This window comes from Delphinus delphis, chromosome 1 (genome assembly GCF_949987515.2).
Source record: "Delphinus delphis chromosome 1, mDelDel1.2, whole genome shotgun sequence".
In the NCBI taxonomy this organism is placed as follows: domain Eukaryota; kingdom Metazoa; phylum Chordata; class Mammalia; order Artiodactyla; family Delphinidae; genus Delphinus; species Delphinus delphis.
This window is the reverse complement of record NC_082683.1, coordinates 139812105-139838608: the sequence shown is the minus strand read 5'-3', so window position 1 is coordinate 139838608 and position 26504 is coordinate 139812105. Positions and strand designations below refer to the sequence as shown.

General features: G+C 33.3%; 1 protein-coding gene across 2 annotated transcripts in view; it reads right to left on the bottom strand.

Annotated features, from left to right (window-relative positions):
• The window catches only part of SWT1 (SWT1 RNA endoribonuclease homolog), a 91421-nt gene that overhangs the window by 42313 nt on the left and 22604 nt on the right, over positions 1 to 26504 (bottom strand). For both annotated transcript variants that reach the window (XM_060035318.1, XM_060035325.1), the window contains exons 10-16: positions 23967 to 24060; positions 17347 to 17492; positions 15575 to 15738; positions 14069 to 14207; positions 9272 to 9420; positions 5427 to 5614; positions 2617 to 2748 (exon numbers count right to left, since the gene is read on the bottom strand). In XM_060035318.1, the coding sequence (XP_059891301.1) occupies positions 2617 to 2748; positions 5427 to 5614; positions 9272 to 9420; positions 14069 to 14207; positions 15575 to 15738; positions 17347 to 17492; positions 23967 to 24060 (1012 nt within the window). The remainder of the gene's footprint in view (positions 1 to 2616; positions 2749 to 5426; positions 5615 to 9271; positions 9421 to 14068; positions 14208 to 15574; positions 15739 to 17346; positions 17493 to 23966; positions 24061 to 26504) is intronic.

Sequence of the window (26504 nt, the reverse complement as noted above, 5' to 3'; positions counted from 1 at the left end):
GGCAAACTTTTTAATCATAATGCCCTCTGCTGGTAACTCAAGAGGTTCTGCTATATTTATTACAAGAGGTTGGATTAATTTCTTTAACTGTGGTCCCCCACCAACTGCATATAAATCTCTTGGAAAGCCTGTTAAAAATACAACTTCCCTCCTCTACAAAATACCTACAGATACTGTGATTTCAGTAAATCTGGGATAAGATCTAGAACTCTTATCTTCCCCAGCAAATAAGCAGAGAATCGCTGGTTTGGTTAGTTATACCAACACCCGACTTTCAAAGCACAATAACTTTATGAAAAGCTCTGGGAAGGCATTATTATGCCTCTTTTATAGATGAAGACTGAGGCTCAAGACAATTTACTCCAGGTCACATTATAAAAAGTAGCAGAACAACTAACATTTTCTTATTCCTGGAGGTATGTACACTTACAGGAAAGATTAACAAAACTGAATCAGCCTTAAAATTCAAGTATTTACTTCCTTAGATACAGTTATGAAAGCAGTACATGCTATACTTTCTCAACCATGACTCCACATGAGACTCACCAGGGGAGTTTATAAAAATGCATACACCCAGGTCCCACCCCCAGAGAATCAGATTGAATAGGTTTAAGGCAGCACCCAGCCATTGTTCTCTCTTTTTTTTTTTTTAAGCTCCCAGATGATTAGAATTGGCCACCAGGGCTGAGCACCACTTAGGCCCATGGTGCTCAGCCTTTAGCCTGCAGAGAATCACCTGGAGGACACAGACTGCAAGGCCCTACCCTGAGTTTCTGATTCAGGAGGTCTGGTAGAGTTTGAGAATTTGCATTTTTAACAAGTTCCAGGTGGTGATGATGATGCTAGTTCTGTGCCCACACTCTGAGAACACCTGGTTAAGCATAATGGCTAGTGGTTCTCAACACTGCCTACACATTAGAATCACCTGGAGAAATTTTTAAAATCCTGACAGCTAGGCACACCCTCAGACCAATTCCATCAGAATCTCTGGGGTGGGGTCGAGGGAACAATATGTTTAAAGCTTCTAAAATTAAGAAGCTTTCTCTACAGCAAAGTCTATAAAAGCTATTAATGGATGTAAAGTGATTTTCTGAGTGGGTAATATAATATGCAATATTTCTGAAGTTTTTGGACCAGAAACACTTCTGTCAAGGCACATAATTGACAGCTCTGGATGTGTGAAATACTAGCCTACAGGATAAAGTGGAAACTGCTTTATGCAGCCTATAAGTCATTCCCCTCTAACCTCGATCCAGTCTCATCTTTTCCCAGACTCTCCCTGGCTCCACTGCCTGTAATCCTATTAAAATATCAATAACTCTTTATTGCAATTATCTGTTTCAATGTGACTGCACTATTTCTACAAGCTCATTGGAGTCAGAGTTTGCATCTCATTTATCTTTGATTCCCCAGAGCTAGCATGATGCCAAGCACAGGCAGTGCTCAATAAACATTTGTTGAGTAATTGAATTCAGACTAATATCCCTACTTTTTGTAGAAAAGGTAATGTGTCAAGCATGGCTTTTATGCAATGTAGCATGCGCAACAGCTTTTACATAGCTAACATCAGAACTGAATTATTTCTTCTTCATAGAGCTACTCTTGTTTGATATTGCCTTAAATAAAAAAAGACTACATGCACTTAGAGATGATACTTAACTTGTCTTGGGATCTGTTACATCTTCAATTCATTAGTAACTTAAGAGTGGCAAAAAGCTTTGGTAATTTTTTATTCTAAGAATCATATTAGCCAAGTGATCCAAAAAGAGGTACAAATGCTTTGTACATTAACAACGAGATGAAGTTTCCAAAAACCCGTAAAGAGAAATGAAAACAAAACCAAAAGCTGCTATTGTTTCAAAAATCCAAGTTTTTAAAACTTGGACATGCTAAAATTAAATCAGTTTTGATTTTGTTTTTTTAATTTATAAAGAACAGTATTTTTCTGTCAGCAAGCTGCATGCCAATTCAGGTCAAGCAACTTTGGAACATAAAGAAAAAAATTGCAGGATTAAGTTTAGTATTCTTCTTCAGTGCCACAAAAGAAAACATCTGACTTCACACGACACAGGTGGTATGGTCCATTCTATACCTTTCTGGGACTATGTTTTCTATATACGTCACAAATATTTAAAATAATCACGTATGTATTAAGTCTCAAAGCATCATAAAACTAGGTTGCTTCTCAAACTTTTTCAGTTTGTGGTACTGTGAGACTGGATTGGATGAAATCAATCATGTTTACAAACATTAACATATATTTGTTTTTAAAGGGCAGTGATAATTACCTTAACACATATTTTTCATTCAACAAGTAATTACTGAGTGCCCATTATGTGTCAGGCACTGTTCTTGTAGCTATAGTTATGCAATAAAGAAAATAAAGTTCCTTATGAAGCTTATAATCTGGTCTATTTTTTCCTAGAAAGGAAAAAAGTGGAAACATTTGTGTGGTCCAAATTAGAAACAGGGATTCTTTGCAAGGGAGGGAAAGAAGTTAAATCTAAAAGCCGTTAGTTTATAAAACTTGCTGGAAGACTCCCAGCAACTCTGAAAAAGCTGATAAACCTAAAAGAAAGATGAAAGTAATAAACTTTAAAATTAGTTAGTATTTACCTCTGAATTCCTTCAAGAATAACCTTAACAGCTTCCATTAACTTTTGAAGATATACAAATGCTTCTTCAAATGATGCTATTTTTGAAGACATCAGAGCTGAATTTGAGCCCAATCTTTGAAACACATCCATGCTAAAATAGAGAAAAAAATGCTCGTAGGTACACATGCGTATTTAGTGTAATTCAAGTATTTCGATTTCTAGTGTATAAAATTAGGTAATATTTAAAACTCCTCTCTCATAGTGCTAATCTATTTAAATTAGAAATAAAAGACTAACTTGTGAATGTCCAGGCTACCATTCATGCAAAAGATATGGATCAACAACTATACAGGTCTAATCTAAAGTAATACTGTAAAAGCTATGTGAATAATGTTTCACTCTAAGAGACCATAAGAGATGGAAGGGAAGTAATAATATCAATTTATATTCAAGTCAGTATGTAAGTACTGACAGTACTCCTGTACATAAGGATGAAGAAAAAAAATCAGACATCAGATTTAGAGTTTGCTGAAACTGGATGTTATAAGTGTTCATACACTTTACTCTGGTAATTCCAATTTTAGAAATCTATCACATATTAATAATTATTCATAACTGGGTAACAATTAGTAATCACCTAAATGTTCAACAATAAAAAAAGTGTTAATAAATAGTAAATTAGCCACCTGATGAAAGACCAAACAACTATTAAAATGATGCTTATGCCATCTATGAAACAGAAAAATTAAGGTATACAAAATGTACTCAAATAATAACAACCATATAAAAAATCAAAACATATACTGTATGGGCTGAACAGTGTCCCCCCAAAATTCATGTTCACCCACAACCTCAGAATGTGGCCTTATTTAAAATAGGATCTTTGTAATTAGTTAAGTTAAAATGAGGTCATTCTGGATTAGGGTGGGCACTACCCTATGTGAAGACAAAGGCAGAGAGTGGGATGATATATCTACAAATACTGCTGGCAGCTACTAGAAGCTAGGAGACAGTCATGGAATAGATTCTCCCTCAGAACCTCCTAAAAGAACCAACTCTGCAGACACCTGGATTTCAGACTTTCTAGCCTCCAGAACTGAGTGAATAGATTTCTGTTATTTTATTTTATTTTTCAATATTTTTTATTGAAGTATAGTTGATTTACAATGTTGTGTTAATTTCTGCTGTACAGCAGTGATTCAGTTATACATATATGTACATTCTTTTTTTATACACTTTTCCATTATGGTTTATCGTAGGATATTGAATATAGATCTCTGTGCTATATCACAGGACTCTGTTGTTTATCCATTCTATATATAAAAGCTTACATCTGCTAACCCCAACCTCTTTAAGGTTGTGCATAGGTGCTCTAATAATAGTTTTATAAAAATTATTTTTTTTATTTTATAAAAATTGTGCATAGGGCCTACCAGATCTTCACATGACCATCTCTATGTGAAAGGCTCAAACATGAATATGTTGAGAAGTTCTACAGTGACTCTGGTACACAACCAGGCATGGGAAACAATAAAGTAGGCTTTAAAAACTATATACTGATAAAATAATATAAGCATTTTCCACTTACTGAAGTACTATAATGTAACTCTATTATCCAGAAATTACCAAGAACTCTGTAACATCCAACACAAATTGTATGTATATTATAGGTCAGTTCTAAGGTACATAAAGTACTCAAATGTTTTCTAAATGAAAGGAACATTAAAATATCTTAGATATTGTTTTAAACTACTTTATTTTTAAAGTGATCATTTCTGGCATATACAACTTTAGGCTAACAAAAATATCTGATAAGCCACAACATTAAAAATACATTAAGACTGGACAAAACAAAACCTTTGCTTTATATGAAAATACAAAATTTTAAATGTTTTCTTTACCTCACATGTCAGATATCGTTATTTCTTTAGGATAACAGACTACATATTTGTTTGAAAAAGATTTTTAATTGTTGTCAAGGACTAAAAATGGGTCCCAAATCTATGACCGATTGAGAACAGATGTTTAAGTGGAGTGCTAATATTACTTTGCTGCTCTTGTAGACAACTAGAACAGATAAATGATCTTAATCCAAAACAACAAACTGGGCCCTCGAGACAAAATCATACCACAAAGCACGTAGTAAGATTAACATATTAATTATATAAAGACTATAGGCTTGGGGAAAAGTATGGAAGGGAGCGTCGGCCTACTTTAAAACCAGTTGTTTTCAATAATTTTTTAAGTTACTCTAGCAGCAGCCTATTTAAAGACTACTCACAAATGGTCTCTATCTTTTCATTTTACCAAGACCATAATACTTCACGTGTATGAAATAAAAGTATTTCTCCGTTTTAAGTAAAAGTATTTATCTTTCTTTTAAAAAAATTTTACATGAATTTTCCCTTATCCAGACTGATGTTTTCTTTACATTATTTTAAATCTGATTAAGGCTTTGTATCCTGCTAATTCGTTTAGCTAATCTTGGTGACTATTCATTGGTTTTGACATATATAGGCAATGATTCTCATCAAGGTTTCACATCTGAATCACCTGGAGAGAAGCACTAGTTCGGCTTCACTTAAGTCCTACTGAATCAGCACTTCTTAGAACCTAGGCATATATATTTTTTAAACTCTCCAGATAATTGTGATGCGCACCCCTAGTTAAGCATCACTGTTTCTAAGGGTACAAATTTGACAAAAGGCCCCCTTAAGATAATCTAGTGCAAACTATATTGTTAAACTCACAACCCAAACACTAACTATTTAATGAATAAGAGTAATGATGGAAAACCCTAAAACTCAAAAATTCTTGGAAATTTAGTACCTGTTTTGATATATTGTAATCCAAACATTCTCTAGGATAGACCAGATCTCTTGATGCCTGTTGGGTTGGGGAAGATGAGAACCTGAGGAAATGGTGATTTCTTGGTTATTAGATTTCATCAAAGAATTATCTTCTTGCCTTTTACCCGCTGTATTTTTTGAAGGATTTTGCTTAAGTTTTGCCTTGACCTGGGGAAATAAGAATTACATAATATGCAGCTAATCCTTCACTAGTAAGTGAGAGAAAAAGAATGGTAATTGTTGCTTACAAATGTTCTAGCTTTCTGGGAAGTGCTGATTATTCTTTGTCCTTGATTATGTTCAGAATATTCCCAGAATAGCATCAGAGCTAAAAAAAAATTTCCTTTTCCATTTATATCAAACAATATTTCCAATCTATTTATTACAGAGTATAGAAGTAGAATTCTACTTGTAAGGGATGAAGAAATAAGTGAGCAAAGAAATGGAAACAACTGTTATAGACTGCTCTTTTAAGAAGTTTGGTAGTTGACGGAAGGAGATGGTACAGTAAATAGCATGACCAATTAAAAGTATTTAAGAATAGATCTGAGCATATTTTTAAGCAGGGTAAAAGAGTGATACTACTGGGTCAAGTGATTTTTTAAAAAAATCACCTTGGGGGAAAATATTAACTTAGGTGAAAAATATATCTGATAGAATGGAAAAGAAGTTTTAACTATGATTTTAACTTGGGTTTTTTGACTTGGCACTACTATAACTTCTTTGTGAACTTAAATAAAATCTCTAGGTTTCCTTTGTTGATAAAAGTATGATCTCAAAGGTTAGCTTCATGGATTATTCATGGTTTATTAGTTTCATGTTTATCAAATTAAAAAGAAAGGAAATTTCCAAAACTGTAACAGTTAATATTTATTTAGCATTTCTCATGTACAAGAATTTTCTAAGAACTTTACTTATAATTTTCTTAGAACTTTATATATAGATAGAAAGTTAACTATCACAATTACATCTGTGATTATCTATATTTTATAACTGAGGCACAGAAAGGATAAGTAACTCATGCAAGGTCACACAGATGCTAAGAGGCATGAACAGAATTTGACCTTCAGTAGTCTATGAATGGGGTTATAATCTCTCTCCAACTATAAAGAGAATATTTCCCTTTTATTTCTTTCGAGACAGGAAGAAAATTGCCTGTTTACATTAATTATGAACTTAATAAATACACATGAATGGAAAGATGTATTTTGTTCTGAAATAAATGTGTTTACTCACCACATAGTGCTTTTCCTCAGCTGTCAAACAGTAGTGTATACAACTATGCAAATGGATTGCTTTTTCAAACACTTATATAGCACTGACTATGTGCTAGGCACTAAGTGCTCTACAAATATTAATTTATTTGTCATGGAAGGTCTGAAGCAGAGATTATTATACTCTTTTTACAAAAGAAAGGATTAAGGCTCAGAGAGGTTAAATAACCAGAAGGTAAAAACACAACTAGTCAGCATGGGAAGTCTGAGGCACACAAGCCTAAAGTTTATTAACAAGACTTATTTTAATTATTCTATCTCCTGGAAGAGCAAGTTGTTTTTTTTTTTATGGTGGTTAAAAGGCTTATAAAAGAAAAAAATATATATCCTTTTCTCCACCCCATCTATACAAAAATCTGGAAAATGATGCTACTTAACTTCCCATTTTTGTTTCTCAGAAGCAAACAAATAATGAATATTTCTCTTTTCCAGATTTTCTACACTTGGTAAATTCAGATAGGGGGAATTTCTTTTTATAGTTACTATATTTAGATACTCTATTCCTGGAGGTAATCTACTTCTTGTTGTTGCTCATGTTAGTGACACATGACTAAGTATTCAGGTCATATATCAAATCTAATGTATTCTACAAAACAAAACCCTATTGAAAGTGTATTTTAAAAGCCCAAGCTAAATCACAATGTTCCTGGCTGACTTGGGACAATGAATTGTTTCAAACATGAAAATAAAGCAACACTTGAGAGCTCTAACTGTGGAAACAACACAGGTTGTTTCAAGCAATCAGACTAATGCCGAGTGTTGAGGGAAATGCACTAATGAGGATACTAGATTCTTTGCCACTTGCCTTCTTGAAGCTTACCAATGTGACAACTGGAAAATCAGGATCCAAGAAGAAATAACTTACTAAGTAATAATTCAATATTTTTAAAAGGAGGCAATATATCTTAGGCATACCATTATGTGATAAACAACACTAAATTTTAACATCACATTTTCATAGTAACTCCCATTGCTAGGTTTCCAATTGATGAAAGAATCTTGATATTCATTAACATTTTTATCTCAGTCAATCCTAATTTTTTTTATTCTCAATAATTTTAATTCAAAAACTGCTAAGCCTGTGAGTATCGTGAACTTTTCATCTTGTTCACCATGTCTGTTTCAGTAAAGATGGGGTTCAGGGCTCAGTTCTGTGAGGGAAAAGGATAATGTATTTTCCCCTACACAGTTCAAGTACAGTACTCAAGCTGCAACTCCTACATTTCCAGGTCCATTCTTCCCTACTGAAGGTTCTAAAAGTCACACTTGCCATAGAAAAATATAACTACCGATGTTTTGGTCATCTTAAACCAAAAGATCATTCACCCCTTAAATCAATTATTTCCTCAAGAATTATCATATATTTCCTATGAGTTTATCAAAAAGATGCTTTTCACTCTGTAAGATATTCTCTTAAGCAAGTAAGTTCTTTCCTCACCAACTATGACTAAGTTTAATATCATCTAATCCTTTCATTACTTCATAAGTAGTGGGACCTATGTTACCAGAAAAAATCATTGAGAAAAACCTGGCCAATAACTCAAAGAAAAAAAGAATATGATATATACATACTAGATGAAAGTACCATTAATAGCTTACCTAGTAATTGTGATGCTGAGTTTTTTGAGCAATTTCAGGCATATAAGCTATCCAGAATTTTCTAGATTTGAAATTACGAGACTGTAGAAATACAGTATTACCAGGGACAAAACTCCCATAGTTATTTTAAAGGGGCAAAAAGGCCATCAGTGCTAGGTGGACTGCGTAAGACTCACATGAGGAGACTTGTTAAAAAACTGGTAGGTTGATTGGCAAGTTTGAATAGGGTCTGCAGGTTAGATAATTATGTCAATATTAATTTTCTGATTAATTATACTAGTTACATAACATACCCTTATTCTTTAGGATATAACTATATGGAAATATTTAGGGGTAAAGGAGAATGATATCTGCATCATACTCTTAAAACAGTTCAGAAAAAATATTTTGGTTAGATAAGTAGACAGGTAGATAGGGAAAACAATAAAGCAAATGTGATAAAATATTAACATTGGGAAATCGGGGTAAAGGATATATATGAGAATTCTTTATATTACTCTTGTAATTTTTTTGTAAGTTTGAAACTATTTCAAAATAAAACATGAAACAAGAACAAAAACATTACTGGGTACCACTGCCAGAAGTTTTATTCAGTAAAATTTGAGAGGGCCTTGGCATCTGAATGTTTAAAAAATTTCCAAAGTATCTTGATGCATGTTGTGATCCACTGGTCAGGAGCACTGAAAAATGAGTAGTCAGCAACAATGCATAGCTTTCTTCTATTCATAAATGAAATAACATAAAATCCCAACAACTGCTGTGACACTGCTTCCACAAGAGGATGTGTTTTATAACTTGTAATAAGGATTGCTTACTCGCCATTCAATTCACTTAATATTTACTTTTAGTATGTTAGAATAAGTTAAAATCTTTTACCTACTGCTGTCTGCCCAATACATTTTTAGAACGCATGTGATTAGCTACTCTAAGTGGCATTCCAAAGGTATCTTACCTCTATAAATGTTTGGAGTAGTTTGTTTACTTGAGCAAAGGCCTGTGGAAGAATACCATCATAATTTGACCTTGTACTGAAAGCATGTAGCAAACTTTTAGAATCCTGAAGCAGCAATTTCGCTGTTGTAAAATCCACTGCATTGTTAGCTGGTAACAGAAAATTAAGAAGGAAAAAATATGTAAGAATGAGTATACAACACAAAAATGTTCTTGGAAAACCAACGTAATAATAATTATGAAATTTAAGAAGCGTATGCATTTACACCTATAGGCTACTCCTAATTTATCTCTCTTGTGTAAAAAGCAACAATTAGACTTAGTTTTAGACAAAGTTCTTGGGGTTCATTCTGGTATTCTGTACAGCCTTCCCTCCATATCCACCAGTTCCACATCTATAGATTCAATCAACCATGAATCGAAAATGTTTGGCAACAAAGTTCCATCAAGTTCCAAAAAGTGAAACCTGAATTTGCTGTGCACTGGCACCTATTTACATAGCATTTACATTGTATTAGGTATTACAAATAATCTAGAGATGATTTAAAGTATACAGGAGAATGTGTGTTGGTTATACACAAATACTATACCATTTTACATAAGGGACTTGAGCATTGAGAATTTTGCTATCCTTGTGGGTCCTGGATACCGAGACTATATTCAGATTCCAGAATGTCCCTCAACAAGGTCAACTTCAAAGTAAAAGTAAAATGTGCAACATACTATATATAAAATAGACAAACAACAAGGTCCTACTGTATAGCACAGGGAACTATATTCAATACCCTTTAATAAACCATAATGGAAAAGAATATGAAAAAGAATATGCATATATATATATAACTGAATCACTCCGCTATACACCAGAAACTGACACAACGTTGTAAATCAACTATACTTCAATTTAAAAAAAGTAAAAGAAAATGAAAGAACATTAAACTCTTCAGAAGAGAGATAACCACCAAACGAGTTAAACCACAGATTTTCAAAACTGAGGTTGTTTGTATACATATTACTGTTGAGGTATCAGAGAGTCACATTTTGGCGGTAAGCACTTAAATTATATGCAGAACCTTTCATAATCAACTCAGTTATCATGTAGTGATTTACCTTCAAACTTCATTACATGAAAGGTAATACTAGATTTATTGAAAATGTGTTCTCTCTGGACACAATATAACCTCAGCGAAAAGTAAGCAATTTGGGTAACAGTGAGCTGTGGGCAAGAGACGCTAGTAGAATTTTTTTCCCCCATATATTAGCAAAGTGAGTTAATCTACAAGTAATAATTTAAAGATATAACAATTTTCTCTCAAGGAACTAAAATCGCCTGCATTAAGTTCTCAAACCAATTGGGAGAAGTGGTGTCAATAATTTCAGATTCAAAGTTATGAACAATGAAGTTGAATAACTTTCTAATGTCACCAAAATTCAGAACAGAAAAAAACCTATTTCTATTATTAAGACAGAATACTACATAATAGATTTTGAAGGCATTTAAAATAACCATGCTACGTGTTTGTTCTGTTTTCTTTTAATGCTCACAGCTTCAGAAATTCTGTTATAGTCTGAAACACTGGCATGGTTTTTCACTGGCACTGTGAGTTAAAAAAAATAAAGAGTTTCTCTGTATAACTTACACAACAAGTATTTGCTTGTGAAATATTGAAAGGTTAAGTGAAAATAAAAAATAGATTTTCATAATTAATTACACAAATTCAGAAATTCTAATCTAATGTGATGGTTATAGCCAAGCTTCTGGCTTCCCTTTTATCAAGCAAACAACCAGTCTATCTCCTTACAAAACACTTCTAGTTATTTTTTTTTTTTTTTGTGGTACGCGGGCCTCTCACTGTTGTGGCCCCTCCCGCTGCGGAGCACAGGTTCTGGACGCGCAGGCTCAGCGGCCATGGCTCACAGGCCCAGCCGCTCCGCGGCATGTGGGATCTTCCCAGACCGGGGCACGAACTCGTGTCCCCTGCATCGGCAGGCGGACTCTCAACCACTGCGCCACCAGGGAAGCCCCTAGTTATTTTTTAAATCAATGACTAGTTTAAATTCCTATGGGAAAAGAAGAGATGAGAGATGCTACAGAAGACAGAATGTAGGTAAATCTCCTCAGAAAAAGAAATTGGGCACAACTTCTCTTAAGGGTGCTTCTCCAGTGTAGGCTATGTTTGGTAAGGCTTATATCCTTGAATTAATCATTTGATTTCTGTCTTACAAGAATTCTTTACTAAGATTATGGGCAAAAGTATAATAACAATGATCAATTCAGTACCTAGACACAACATAAAATCTATATAGTTGAAATAATGCTTATATAAGATCAATAATTATTTAGGTTAAAGTTAATAGGGACTACAAAGTCAGAAAAAGCTACCACTCATCTTCTACACAATTTTCTACAAATTGATCTAAAGATACACGCTTGGTATACTGTAGTTAAACACATGTATAATTCAACAGCTAAGGATACTATTAAAAGATTATAAACAAAATCATAAACTGTGAGTTTTTCTAATTCAAAATTATTTTAGAGCAGAAGGCATTTTTATAATTCTATTATGTGTTCTTCACAAGTCAGTAAATATTAGGCATCAGATTCTTTCAGATCAAGGATCAATAAATTATGCACACAATAATCCTCAAAATGAGTTTTTAGCAAAAGGAGCAGTCACTGTCTCTTCAGTTTTCTTGTTACTAGAAAGAAATAGTTAGAGCTGCTAACTACTACCTCTAAGCTGTGTGTAAGAGCAAAACAGTGCCTAGCCCTGGAAAAACGGACAAATGGAAGATGGCAACTAGATATCCCATTTCTGAAAATCTTGTTCAAGATGATTTATGGACTTTTTTTTTTTTTTCCCGGTATGCAGTCCTCTCACTGTTGTGGCCTCTCCCGTTGCGGAGCACAGGCTCCAGACGCACAGGCCCAGCGGCCATGGATCACGGGCCCAGCCGCTCCATGGCATGCAGGATCTTCCCGGACCGGGGCATGAACCTGTGTCCCCTGCATCGGCAGGCGGACTCTCAACCACTGTGCCACCAGGGAAGCCCTATGGACTTTCTCTTTAGATAGAACCAACTAAATTATGCCCCTAGTAAAAGATATGGACAATGTCTCTATATATCTTGTAAAACTGCTTTGGAGACATGTCCAGTATGTCATTCCATATATATATTCCTTATATAATAATATTCCAATAAATATTTTCCATAGTTAAAGATCAATGCCTGGAAAGTGTGTCTTTTTTTAAAAAATCAGTAGCTTTTAAAAATAGATATTCATATATAAGTCATAAGGTATTGACTTACATCTTATGACTTATTCCATATATAAGTCATAAGGTATTGACTAGGCACTTTAAATTCCCTGGGGAAGTTTTTAAAGATATAAAATGTTTTCAAAGAGTTTATACTTGAGGAGAGAGAGAGAACTGGCATACCCCTCCATAGAATGTTTTTGTTTTATCTTAGTTTCCAGGAAGCTTAGTGTCAAAATCTGTGTTCAAGGGTGTTCAATTATTTTCACATGCTTTATAGTAAAACTATCTTTCTTATTCTTCATTACCTGGCTCTTGTACCTTAAAGCCTAACTTAAAACCTCCTGTACTCAGGTGGTCATGTAAAGGCTCACATATACCCAGTTATTTTTTTAAAAGTAGACAGGATATAACTAATACATATAATAATAAACAGAATAGATCACTTCATGTTAGAAGTTTAAGAAAAGTCAAGAACCAACTGAACATCCTAACAATGGTTATACTTTGCTTTTTAAAGGTATAGCAAGACAAATCTAGTTGTTCACTTTGGACAAATCACTTACCCTCTCAAGTTTTATTTCCTTAATCATATCAATAAAACACAGACTTTAATAACATTAGACCAGGGCTTTTCGCATCTTTTGCTTCTTAGCAGAAACTCTTTTTTAATCATACATGGAATCTCTATATATAAACAAACAAAAGAAAGATGAATGGCTAAAGTTGGGGTTGAGGGCCAAAGGCCCGCTATTATCAGGCTCCCCATCAACCTTTCCACCTCCAATCTGTGGCAACTCCAGAGGCACTTCAAGAAGGTTCTGTGCAACATAGCTTTAAAACTACCAACTAAGTGGTTGATTTTAGTCTTGTCTTGGTTCTAAAATTCACTCTGCACCAAAGCCAAACGTTTCCTATTCCTTATCCATGTATTTTAAATAGAAACCTTGATAAACTATTTTTTAAATTAGTACATGAAACGTAGTCAAAGTTTGTGTGTTGGGCTTCCCTGGTGGCGCAGTGGTTGAGAGTCCGCCTGCCGATGCAGGGGACACGGGTTCATGCCCTGATCCGGGAAGATCCCACTTGCCGCGGAGCGGCTGGGCCCATGAGCCATGGCCGCTGAGCCTGCGCACTGCAATGGGAGAGGCCATAGCGGTGACAGGCCCACGTACTGCAAAAAAAAAAAAAAAAAAAAGAAAAAAGTTTGTGTGTTAAACACGATGAGAAATGAAAAAAAATCCACATAATTCTATTTGCATACCTAAATAAACTTTTAAAAGTTTTCAAACATTATTAAAAATTATATATTCACAATAACCAGGAACATCAACAATGATACAATTAACAGTTACAAGCTCTAGGAACTGCATCCATTCATCCAGCTGCCATAAATTTCCTTAAGAAATTAGAAGTATAAATGGTTAAGAACTAATTGACAAATCTCTTATTAATTCATCTTCACATTCCATGGAGTATATCTATTAGTCTGACTTTAATACAGCACTTCCAAAGACAAGATAAAAGATTCAAACCTTTAGAGAGATTTTCATATAGGCTCTCAACAGTTAAAAGCAAGTTCTTTTCCACAACTAATCCAAATACAGCCAACCAATGTTTTCTAAAGCACTGTAATAAATGTATTAGAGTCCATGGTGGTTTCAAGTACAGCACCTAGAAAAAAACAGCATCATTGATTTACTTATTATTCCTATTATTTAAAAGTACCTATTTAGGAATTCCTACATGTATTTCCAGGCAAAACATAGTTGAATTCTTTTAAAACTAAAAGATGTTTTATTAAACACCAATCACAATCTTAAAATGCTAATTCCACTGCAAATTGCTTTTGTAAAATTCATATTAGTATTAATCCTTATAGCTTCAGAAACTATGTGTGCAAAAACACTGTTCTAATCAGAAGAAGCATAGTTCTAATCAGCAAAAGTTGTCGATCTACTTTTCAACATGGTCACTTCTATGAGGAAATCAATCTATTTCATAAAACTAGAGAAAATAATCTATATAGAAAAGAATTGTCAACTATAATTGACACTTGCTACACTCTTGTAAAGACATGTTTACAAAGAAGATTGATCATTTAGTACTACAAGATATCAGCACATCCTTTTTTGAACCATTCATATGCAATGACTTTCCTAGACTCTGTTATGAAATCTAATTTACGTCAACCTTCCTAGAAGAATCTGATCATTCTTCATCATCTTGGTTCAAGACTTGATAATATAATCAAGCCATATTGGCAAATATTAGAACCTCACTGAATATCTGGAAGAGATACAACTGATGGGAAACAAAGTTTCTCCTAATGATAAATGTGAATAGCAAACAAACATTAAACTAAGAAGGCCACTATTGCCAAATGTAGTGTTTTACTGATTGCAGAAAAGATGTGAATCTAAAGAAAATTCAAAATATTTTACTAATATCAAATTTATACTCTGATTCTCATATTTACATGACATAAGCTAACATTTAACTTCTCTTTCTGAAAACATATTGCTAAGGCAATTCCCTATACTAGACATTTTGACTCAAATAAACTTAAAATGAGAGGTTTTCTGAATTCAATTTAAGCTCCATGGAGGCAATGTGTCTGATACACTGTAGACACACAATAAATATTTGTTCACTGAAAAAAATGAATGATAAGATGTAGAGAACAAACATATGGACACCAAGGGGGCAAGGGGGGATGGGGGTGATGGTGGTAGTATGAATTGGGAGATTGGGATTGATATGTATACACTAATATGTATAAAATAGGTAACTAATAAGAACCTGCTCTATAAAAATAAAATTCAAAAAAAATGAATGATAAAATAGAGTCCTAATCTTTAGGAAATGCCCAACACTTAGCGTTCAAAGAGTTATTCCAAAAACTTCAAGAAAAAAATATAATGTGATGTAGATTATTACAATAAAGCTTACACATCTTATATAAGTAATATTTCTTAAAATAAGGTAATAAATCTTTAGCAATAAAAAGGAAATTTTCAACTAAGAGTTGAAATAATCACCTCCATCCAAAGGTTTCCAAAAGCAATTTTCATTTCTGTTTCTAATATTGAAGATAAAGCTGTTCCAAGAGATTTTTCGAGATCAGATACAATGCTTTCAAGTGGAATGCAGAGTCCAGAGTTTGTAGATTCCTCCTCACAGCTCTTCTCTAAAGGTGTTGCTTCTTTAAAACAAACAGTTACAGGCTTTATTTAGGACACTAATAGTAAATATTTTACATATATAATTAGTATTTGGCCATAAATAATAAACATTTAATGGATATAATTAGTATTCGATCCTAAAAACAAATGAATACTTTATTTTTGAAACAGTATTCATGGGAGTTCCCTGGTGGCCTAGCGGTTAGTATTCCAGGCTTTCACTTGCCGTGGCCGGGGTTCAATCCGTGGTTGAGGAACTCCCGCAAGCCATGCGGCACAGCCAAAATAAATAAATAAATAATTTTTAAAAAAGAAATAAAACAGTATTTAGAAACATTTATTTCTAGTATAGTTGTTTTAGACTCAACATAAATATATCACATTAGCAAAAGCTTTACCTTCTGACAAAAGGAGACAAAATGTTTTTACTAAAATAGAAATTTGAGAAATGTGTGAGATATTTTAACCAAAGTTTAAATTTTATTATTTTCAAAAAAAGTAAAAATTAAAATAATGCTTTGCATCTATTTATAATAGAAAACCAAGAACTATGGATCAAAATGTGTTTTCTTCCAAAGATAATATATTCTTCCAATTGCAACTCACATTTAATAAATTGCTTTGAAAAGACTAAAAGCTCTGACTTAACCACTTTTATTCCTTCCCCTTCTAAAATAAGTTTTGATTATTTTAATTGATATTATTTCAATATAATTACTACTTTGACACCTGCAAACAACTGCAATTTCTTTATGGCAAAATTCAATGTATTAAGGGGCACATCTCTACAAATACAAACCAAGGATTTAAAATGAGAGTAATATAATGGGCAAACCAAACGCATGTTTCCCTTGAAAAACCATATACTAGAATATTCTGTTACTCCCTCTAAATGCCATTTTGAATATTATGACAAAAGAAATTTTATTACCAAAAAGGTCAAATAAGTAGCATGTGATATATGAATACATGAAGCATATACATATGCTTTTAGAGACTTCAATAATTATTTTTCCCACAGAGGGAAATGGAGGGATGTATTTTTAAATTATGTAAGATTTAATATATTTCAACAAATATCAAGCGATAGAACAGATTATTCTGGTGGAAAAAAAGAGATAAAAGAGCAGTATTGCCTTTAGCTTTCTTAAATATTTGTTCAAATTTAAAAAAAAATTATTACTAGAGTCCTTCAAGTTTCTCTACTACTGAGTTTTTACTGTATTAATAGAAAGTTATGAATATGGAACTAATTTTTAAAATAAACTAAAAATTTCTCTCTACCTCAAATGAATTATTTCCTGTGGCTACTATTAATTTAAAAGGTATACTCTGAGGTAAAAAATAGGATGCACACAGTGATTATAAATATATAAAAATGTATGTGAGTGTACAGACAAAAATTCAAATTAATTTGTAAAAGTATATGTAGAAGGCAATAATGTTATATTTTCTCTTGGATTATCATTATAATATTCATTCATCTCTACCATTTGTGCCAGAAAATACTCCAAACAATGTTACTTTCAATGTACAAAATAAAAATTTACTATTAATTCCAACTGTTATCAATATTCTTAGTACATAAAATATGATATATTTCTAATTATTTGTAGTAAGAATACTACCTGCTTTCAATTGTTGTTTAGATATACAAGGCTGATGACATACAATTGTGTTCAGAGATAAGTTTAATAATTCTGCACTCAATTCTTCTTTACTGAGTGACTTCACACCACTTATTAGGCCTTTGTTTCTTAAATTTCTATCATCCCTAAGGTTGGGTTAGGAGGAAAAAATATTTTATTTTTTATAAGATAAATCACATGGCAACTAAAAACACATGGAATCTAATCAGAGGTTGGTGATTCTCATCATATATATTAAGAAACGATAACAATTTTTTTAATATAGAATATAAATAAATATACACTAGAATCAAATCATCTGAGCTTTTGAGAATAATTATTATTATTATATACTGAATGTTTCCCAGGTACCAGGCACTGTTCTAAGCACTTTATATATATATCAATCCATTTAATTCTCAAAAGAAACCTCTTAGGTAGGAGTGATACTAATTTTTATCCCCATTTCACACATAAGAAACTGAGGTGTATGGGAAGTCCCTGGGGGTCCACTGGTTAGGACTCCACGCTTTCACTGCTGAGGGCCTGGGTTCAATCCCTGGTCGGGGAACCAAGATCCCATAAGCCATGCGGCATGGCCAAAAAAAAAAAAAGAAAGAAAGAAACCGAGGTATAAAAAGGTTAAGTAACTTGTCCATAGTTATACCCGGTAAGTGGGAGATGGACTTGAACACAAGAATATGATCATCCCAATCCCAAGATAAACACAGAGAGCCATAGTAAGATAAATAATTTACACAGGGTAAGCAATTATAAATTTCCTTAGAGTGAGCATAAGACAAATGATGTGAATTTGCTATTTGCTGAAAGAGTCAGTATGATTAGAGCATAGTGCATGAGACCAGTTTACGTGGCTACAGAGAAAGGCAAGAACATTAATAAATGGAAAGAGATTTAAGGGCTTCAATGGGGAAATGACATGATCAGATCTGTGTTTACCAAACTGTTGTTCTTGCAACTAGTAGGCTTCCAGCTTTTGTTAATGGCAGAGTAGTTTGGTCAGACTAACCAACCCTCCCACAACAAGAATCAGAAAATCTGGACCAAAAGCAACAAAAAAAGACAACCCCAAAAAACCCTATTTGAAGGCACTAGAAGGCAATCAAATGTAGGCGGAAGGTGGAGGGGAATCTACATTCAAGAAGCAGATGCTGCACTGGTAAGAGCTACAATTTTCTATCTTTTTGCCTGAAGGTATTCCCTAATTCATCACTGCCTTACAACAGAAAGCCACAGCATTTATGGCTTGAAATGTCAGAGGGCACTGTTCAGGACTGGCCAGAGCATATAGAAAGTTAAGGCGGAACCTGAAGAAGGGAGGAAACCACAGAGAAGGTGAGTCCTAAAATCTGCATATAAATTCTGCCCAGAAGAAAAAGCAACACACTGCCAAAAGACAAAGCAATCAACAGAACCAGACTCAGACATGACACAGATGTTGAAACTATCTGATAGGAAATTTTAAATAATTTTGATTAATCTGTTAGAGGCTCTAATGAAAAAGGTGAATAGCATGTAAAACCAGATGGAAATGAAGAATGCCTTCAGCAGGCTCCTCAACAGACTCAACACAAGTGAGGAAAGAAACAACATACATTAAGACAGGTCAAAAGAAATTATCCAAACTGAAACAAAAAGAGAATAAAAGGTTAAAAAAATACATAAGAGCTGTTGGACAATATCAAATGGTCCAATATACATGCATGTATTAGTTGTCTACTGCTGTGTAACAATTAATCCCCAAAATTTAGCAGCTTGAAAAAACATTTATTATCTCACACAGCTTCTAAGAGTCAGGGATCTGAGAGTAGCTTGACTGAATGGTTCTGGCTCATGGTATCTCACAAAGGTGAAGCGTGCTATTGCCTGGGGTTGCAGTTATCTCAAGATTTAATTGCTGCTCATTCATGTGGCTATAGGCAGGGAGTAGCCCTTCACTGGTTTTTGTCTGGAGGCTTCAGTTTCTCAGCATGTGGGCCTCTCCACAGGGCTCCTCACAGCATGGAACTTGCTTCCCCACAACAAGTGATCCAAGAGAGATGGAAGAAACAAGAGTGCCCAAGAAGGAATTCCCAGTCTTTTATAACCTAATCTAAGAAGTGACACACCATCCATCGCTTCAGATGCATGCTATCTGTCACACAGACAACCAATCCTGGTACAATGTAGAAAAGAACTACACAAGGGCATTAATACTAAGAGGCACAGGGAACTCCCTGGAAGTCCAGTGGTTAGGACTCTGCACTTCCACTGTAGGGGGCCTGGGTTCCATCCCTGGTCAGGGAACTAAGTAAGATCTCACAATGCAGTGCAGCCAAAAAAAAGAAAGAAAAAACAAAAACAAACAAACAAAAAATACTAAGAGGCAGGGATCACTGGAGTCATCATGGATGCTGACTACTACAATGTAATTCTGTAATACCAGAAGGAGAAAAGAAGGAATGGGGCAGAAGAAATATCTGAAGAAATATTTGGCTGAGAATTTTCCAAAACTAAAAATGAACACCAAACCATAGATCCAAGAAGCTCAGAGAATATCAAGCAGGATAATTTCCTCTCCTCTACCACAAACATACACACAAACAACTGGCCATAACTGCTAAAGACTGCTAAAACAAACTGCTAAAAAAACAAGAAACAAAGTCTTGAAAGCAATGAGAGGGGAAAAAAAGACACATTACACACAGAGGAAAAAGACAACATTTACAGCAGACTTCTCATCAGAAACCAAACAAGCTAGAAGAAAATGGAGTGACACCTTTAAAATACCAGAAGAAAAAAAAAAAAAATCAACCCAGAATTGTACATCTAGTAAAAATATCTTTCAAAAATAAATAAATAAATACACTATCAGACAAATAAAACCAGAAAATTCTCTGCCAACAGATTTAACATGTCAAAGAAAGTTGTTTGGGCAAAATGAATATGACCAGAAATCTGACACCAGACAGAAACTTGGATCCAAAAAAAGAAATGAAGAGTGCTAAAAATGGAATGCAAGATTAAAATATTCACTTTATTTTTAATTGCTTTAGATGGTAAATGGCTGAAGCAAAAATATTAGCAAAGTATTGTGTTCATTGTTTCTGTAAAGGTTATATATATGACAATGATAGCAAAAACAGACGGGGAGAAATATGAAGCATATTAAAATCCTTACAATATACATGAAGCAATATAATATTATTTAAAGGTAGACTTTGATCAAGTAAAGCTGTATATTATAAACACTGAAGTAACCATTAAAGTTTTTTCAAAAAGGTATAGTCAATAACGGAGATAAAATGGCACCACAATTAATCCAAGCAAAAAAAAAGGAAAAGGAAGAAAAGAATAGCTGAACAAATAGAAAATAATTAGCAAAATGGTAGATTCTGATCCAACCAATTAACTGTGAATAGTAGAAATTCATCAATTAAAAAGACAGAAATTGTCAGAATGGAAAAAAAGAAAAGTACCAACTACATGCTATCCACAAAATACTTTAATATAAAGATACAGATAGGTTAAAAGTAAATGGATGAAAAAGATATACAATATAAATATTAAGCAAACAAAACTGGAGTAGTAATATTAATACTAAACAAAGGAAACTTCAGAACCAGGAATATTATCAGTAACAAAGTGAGACATTGTATGAGAAAGGTGTCAATTCACCAAGAAGACAATCCTAAATGTGTATGCCTCTGACTAAAGAGCTTCATAATACATGAAATAAAACAAAGAGAACAGAAAGGAGAAGTAAACAAATCCACAATTACAGTTGGGAATTTCAATACTCCTCTCTCAGTAATCATAGAACAAGTAGACAGATAATTAGTAAGGTTATAGAAGACATGAACAACACTATCAATAAAATTGACCTATTTAAAATTTATGGAATACTCTACCCACAAGAGCTGAATACATTCTTCTTAAGTGCACATAAAATATTCACCAAGTTAGACCTTATTCTTGGTCATAAAACAAAGTTTAACAAATTTAAAAGAATAGAAATCATATAAATTATGTTCTCAAGTCATAACAGAATTAAAGAGCAAATCAATAACAAAAGATAACTGGAAATTTTGAAAATATGTGGAATTAATTGTAACAAATATCTAAATAACTTATGGGTCAAAAGGAAATTATAAGGAAAATTATAATTTTTTTTTTTTTGGCCACGCCGTATGGCTCCAGGATCTTAGTTCCCCGACCAGAGATCGAATCCAAACCAGGGCCCCGGCAGTGAAAGCATTGAGTCCTAACCACTGGACTGCCGGGGAATTCCTGAAAATTATAAAATATATTAAATTGAATGAAAATAAAAACACAACATATTAAAATTTGTGGAACGCAGCTAAAGCAGTGCTTAAAGAGAAATTTACAGCAGTCTCAAAAAATGATCTAAGCATCCACCTTAAGAAACTAGGAAAAGAGCACAAAAGGGGCATGAGAGTATTTTTGGGGGTAATGGAAATATTCTATGTATCAAGAGAGATGTGGGCTACACCAGGGTATCCACTGTCAACACTGTATAGTTAAGATTTGGGCATTTTAATATTATACATTTTCCCTTAAAATAAAAAGAACTGTATAAAAATAATCATATAGGGGGACAGAAATATAGATAATAGAAGAATGGTAGAATCTTGATAATTGTTGTAACTGAGTATTTAGGAGTTTATTAACTCTTCTTCATTTTGAAAGTTGTTGAAATTCTTCATAACGAAACTTTTTAAAAATTAGAAATACATTACTTTTTGAAAAATAAATGGAAAGTAAGTATTGAAGTAGAGAGCATAATGGGTCTTAGAACAGAAAAGGAACAGGAAAAATAACATCACTTGACATCGGATGGTGGCAGAGTAGACAAAGAAAAGAAGACCATACAAGACCTGCTATTTAACTGGATATAGATTACTAAGGAAAGGCAGGAATCAAAAATGACTCCTAGGTTTCTGGCTTTAGCAAATGGGTGGAAGATGGCACTTTTTATTCAGATGGAGAACAGTTTAGAAGGAAAGATCAGGAGTTCATTTTTGGAGATGGTAGGTCCCAGATGTCTAGGAGACATCCAAAAAAAGATATCAAATAAGTAGATGAATATACTAGTCGAGACTTTAGAAGAGAGATGTGGACTAGAGATATTAACTGGGGGTTCCTGGCCCATATTTAGGATTGTAAATATGAGTAAAGCACTTAGAATGAGGTATAGTATATAGTGTTTATAGAAGGGTTCCCCTAATCACCGTTATTAATATTAATTATTATAATCATCATCCATTTAAGTAATATAAATGTATCCTCACATTAAGTATGTGTGACTTAACACAGTATGATTATCACACTTTATAGGAAAAAATAAAAAACAGGCTTGCCTGATGATGTCAGTTAAAAGTAAAGTCTGACTACAAATTTTCATTTCACTAAAAACTGTTACATCTGTTAATTCCAAAACAGTGACTGCAGAAATAATGGAGGACTGACAAAATCTCACCAATTTAATTTTCATTCTAAGTTGAACTAAAAAAATAACAAATATATAAAAATTATCTCTCAATTTTAGTTTATCACAAATTCAAAATGATTAACATATTACTAATTCTATTTCAGCCTTCAACAAACTCCAACATGATATATTATGTCCTAGATTAAAAAATAATTTGAAACTAGAGATAGAAATCTGTAATATTTCCTTTAATATAAAAAAATAACATTATCTTTGAACACAGCTAAAATGATAATTGACCAAGCCCCCTTACAAGAAAAATCTTATGGCTATTCATTTCTATAATCACTCCATTTCAGAGAACTTAGGCATGATCATGAAACTGTAAAAAGCCCATTTTTCAGTGAATACAATTCAGACTAAAACTGCAAATTAAAATTGCTCTTATCAGTTCCTTTAAAGCCTTTTCTCATACATGATGAATACAATTTTGCTTAACATTATGATACTTTTACCTTAGAACTAAGTTATGAATACATTAGTTGGGAATGGAGGAATGGAATCAGGAAGGGAGGAGGAGGAAAAAACTCTTGAGATAATTTTATGTGCTAGGCACTCTTCTAAGTCATATATATATTTTTTCTGACTAAATACTCACAATAACCTTATAAAGGCAGATATTATTATCCTCCCTATATTTTACACATGAGGAAACATTAAGCAACTTTCCAAGGACACAAAGCTGATTAAGTGGTAGATCCAAAATTCCAACTCTAACTCTATCACAGGCATCAAGGATATAACTGCAACAAAACTTAGCCCTTCTCCACAAATTAATTAATTAGTTAATTAACTCTCCTGCCTCATGACCAAAAATGTCAGATTTTTATTTCTATTTTTTGGGGATGTTAAATTGACTTTCCCTGCTTTTTCAAAAGTTTTCTAAATATCAAATAACTTAAGTTGAAATGAAACCATGAGATTCAAATCTCATTCTTCTATAGCTTGCACATTATAAGAATGTGAGATATAACTGAATATACTTACTGGCAGATTTAGAAAAGTATGTATGTTTTTCATCTTGGTATGGGGGACACTATGATTTTTAAAAATTCTTTAATATAAGTCACTATTTTTAAAAAAAGAGTAAAATGATAATGAAACTCACGTGCACAAAATAACAAGAGAACAAGGGAATAATTCTTGGTACTGAAGACAGCATTTTAATACACGGTCATCATTGTTCTCATCGCTCAATCCATCTGCAAATTTAGTAAAAGCAACAATCAATAAGCACACTAAAAATCTGGGAACTGTATGAATAATCTAGGCCATATATACAAATCAAATCATCTAAAAGAAAGAAAACTTTTTAAATAAGAAGAGGAAGATAAGACACAACAAAAACAATGCCTTGAAAATTCTGGATCTAGAATTCAGGCAGCATATAGTTGTGGGTTTAATAAACTGATTAGTTTGCTACTATCAGTAAAATGGAATAGGATATGCCTATTAATAAACCCAACGGAAAAAATCTGATCAGTAGGTTAAATGCCATATTAGAAACCAAAAGCTACGAATCTAGTCTCAGTTCAGTCACTTAGTGACTTAACATAAGTAAATTATATGATTACATCATGCTTAAAATTAACAACTTAAAAGAGGTCTGTAAAATTATAAGCAACTGTTCTGCCAACAACAGAACCACTTTCATGTGTCTGCTTTTTCTTAAACTCTAAGCAATAACATTTAGAGAGAGATGTACAGAAGAAGGCAACATAGGCGCTAGGCAGAGAATACAAAAAGTAATTTCTAACAAATGCTAATATGTGGCTGACAGAGTGTCCTCTAGCATTCTCCAAGCCTTAAAGCATGTAGTAAGCTTGTTTTTTTGTGAAAATAATGTAATGTGTAGGAATAGGACCAAAGACAGCATTTCTTATAAGTCCTTACACTACTTGCCTCAGAACTCCCTGGGGTACTTACCCAGACCCATTTCTGGAAAAGAATCTTTGGAGCCTGGACCCAAAAATTGATTTAAGCCTTTGGCAACTCTCTTACACACTGAAATTCAAGATGTACTGGACAGTGAGACTCAACTTTGTTCCCAGATTATAACCTTTTTTCCCCTCAACTTTTAGCCTACAGTCACTTAGTCCTCTAAACTATCAAATTAGAAAATTCATTCATGCATTCAATAAATATTTATATAGGGTCTAATTTGCACCAGGTGCCTATGCTAGGTAACTGGACATTCAAAAGACAAGCTCTTTGGGATCTCACAATCTCGTGGTGAAATCTAGACAGAACTCAACTAATCTCACAGCATGAGCCTCAGGGAGACGTGATTCAGTTCTTTAATCAGACAACCAGCCAGCCAGCCAGACATGTATTATAGCAGTCAATTTTCCTTCTTTTAGCTCACAGAGTAAATACCACAATAATGCAAAATGGGCAGCTCAAAATCACTGGTTAACTTTAGTAACTCAATTTGACCAAAAGAAGGATGTTTAAAGGCTACAGTACATGCCCTAAAGGTATCAAAGTTCAAGATTACCTGTTCTGTCATTTTTTCTAGGACACATGGGCCTGGAAGATATACCTAAAACTACAAGAATATTCATGAAATATTTTATCAACAAATATTTTTGAGCACCTGCTCAGGTACTATTCAGAAGTGAACAAAACAGACTCTGAAAACAGACTGATCTGGGTTTGAATCCCTGCTTTCCCGCATACTGGACATGTAATAATGGACAAACTGCTGAACAGGATGATTAAATGAGAAAATTTATGAAACACTTGGCCCAATATATGCTTACATCATGTGTTCCTTAAGTAGCATATATTTATTACTTAAGACTCAGCTTAAATGGCACTTCAACAGCAACAACCTCTACTCACATTCAACACCAAAATAAATTCTGTATAAATTATAGTTAATATGATTTTTAACATTTAATAGAATTAAAGCTTCTCAACAGCAGGCCTTGTATGTCTCATTCACTGCTGCAGCCTCAACACTTAGAAGTGTCTGGTACAAATATTTGGCAGATAAATGATTCAACAAAAATATAATAAAAGAAAATATAAAAATGATGGAATAAATGTCTCATGTGGGAGGTGTCAGATAACTTTATTTTTCCTTTTAATTATTTTTACCTAATTATAAAAATAAAATAATTACAGAAAATCTGGAAAATTCAGCAAATATTAAGAAAATTAAAATAACTCATAATTCCATCAGCTCAATATTACCAATATCCACCATCTATAAGTATACATGCATAATCTGAGAAATTTGGGATTGTACTTCATATTCTTTTAAATCTTATTTTTATTTTTTATTCTTTTTGCAAGTTAAAGTGAGTCTATTAGTGTCAGCCCTAATCCAATGGGACTTAGTATTCTTATTAAAAAGGGGAAAATTGGAGACAGACGTGCACAGAGAGAAGACGATGTGAATAGACATAGGGAGAAGATGGCCATCTATAAGACAAGAAGAGCAGTTTGGAACAGATCTTTCTCTCAAAGCCCTCAGAAGGAAACAACCCTGCTGACACACTGATTTTAGACTCCTAGCCTTCAGAACTGAGACAAATTTCTAAGTGTTTTTTTGTATTAATTTTTTATAGATTCCATATATAAGTGATGTCATATGATATTTGTTTTTCTCTAACTTAATCTAAGAAATTTGGGATTGCAC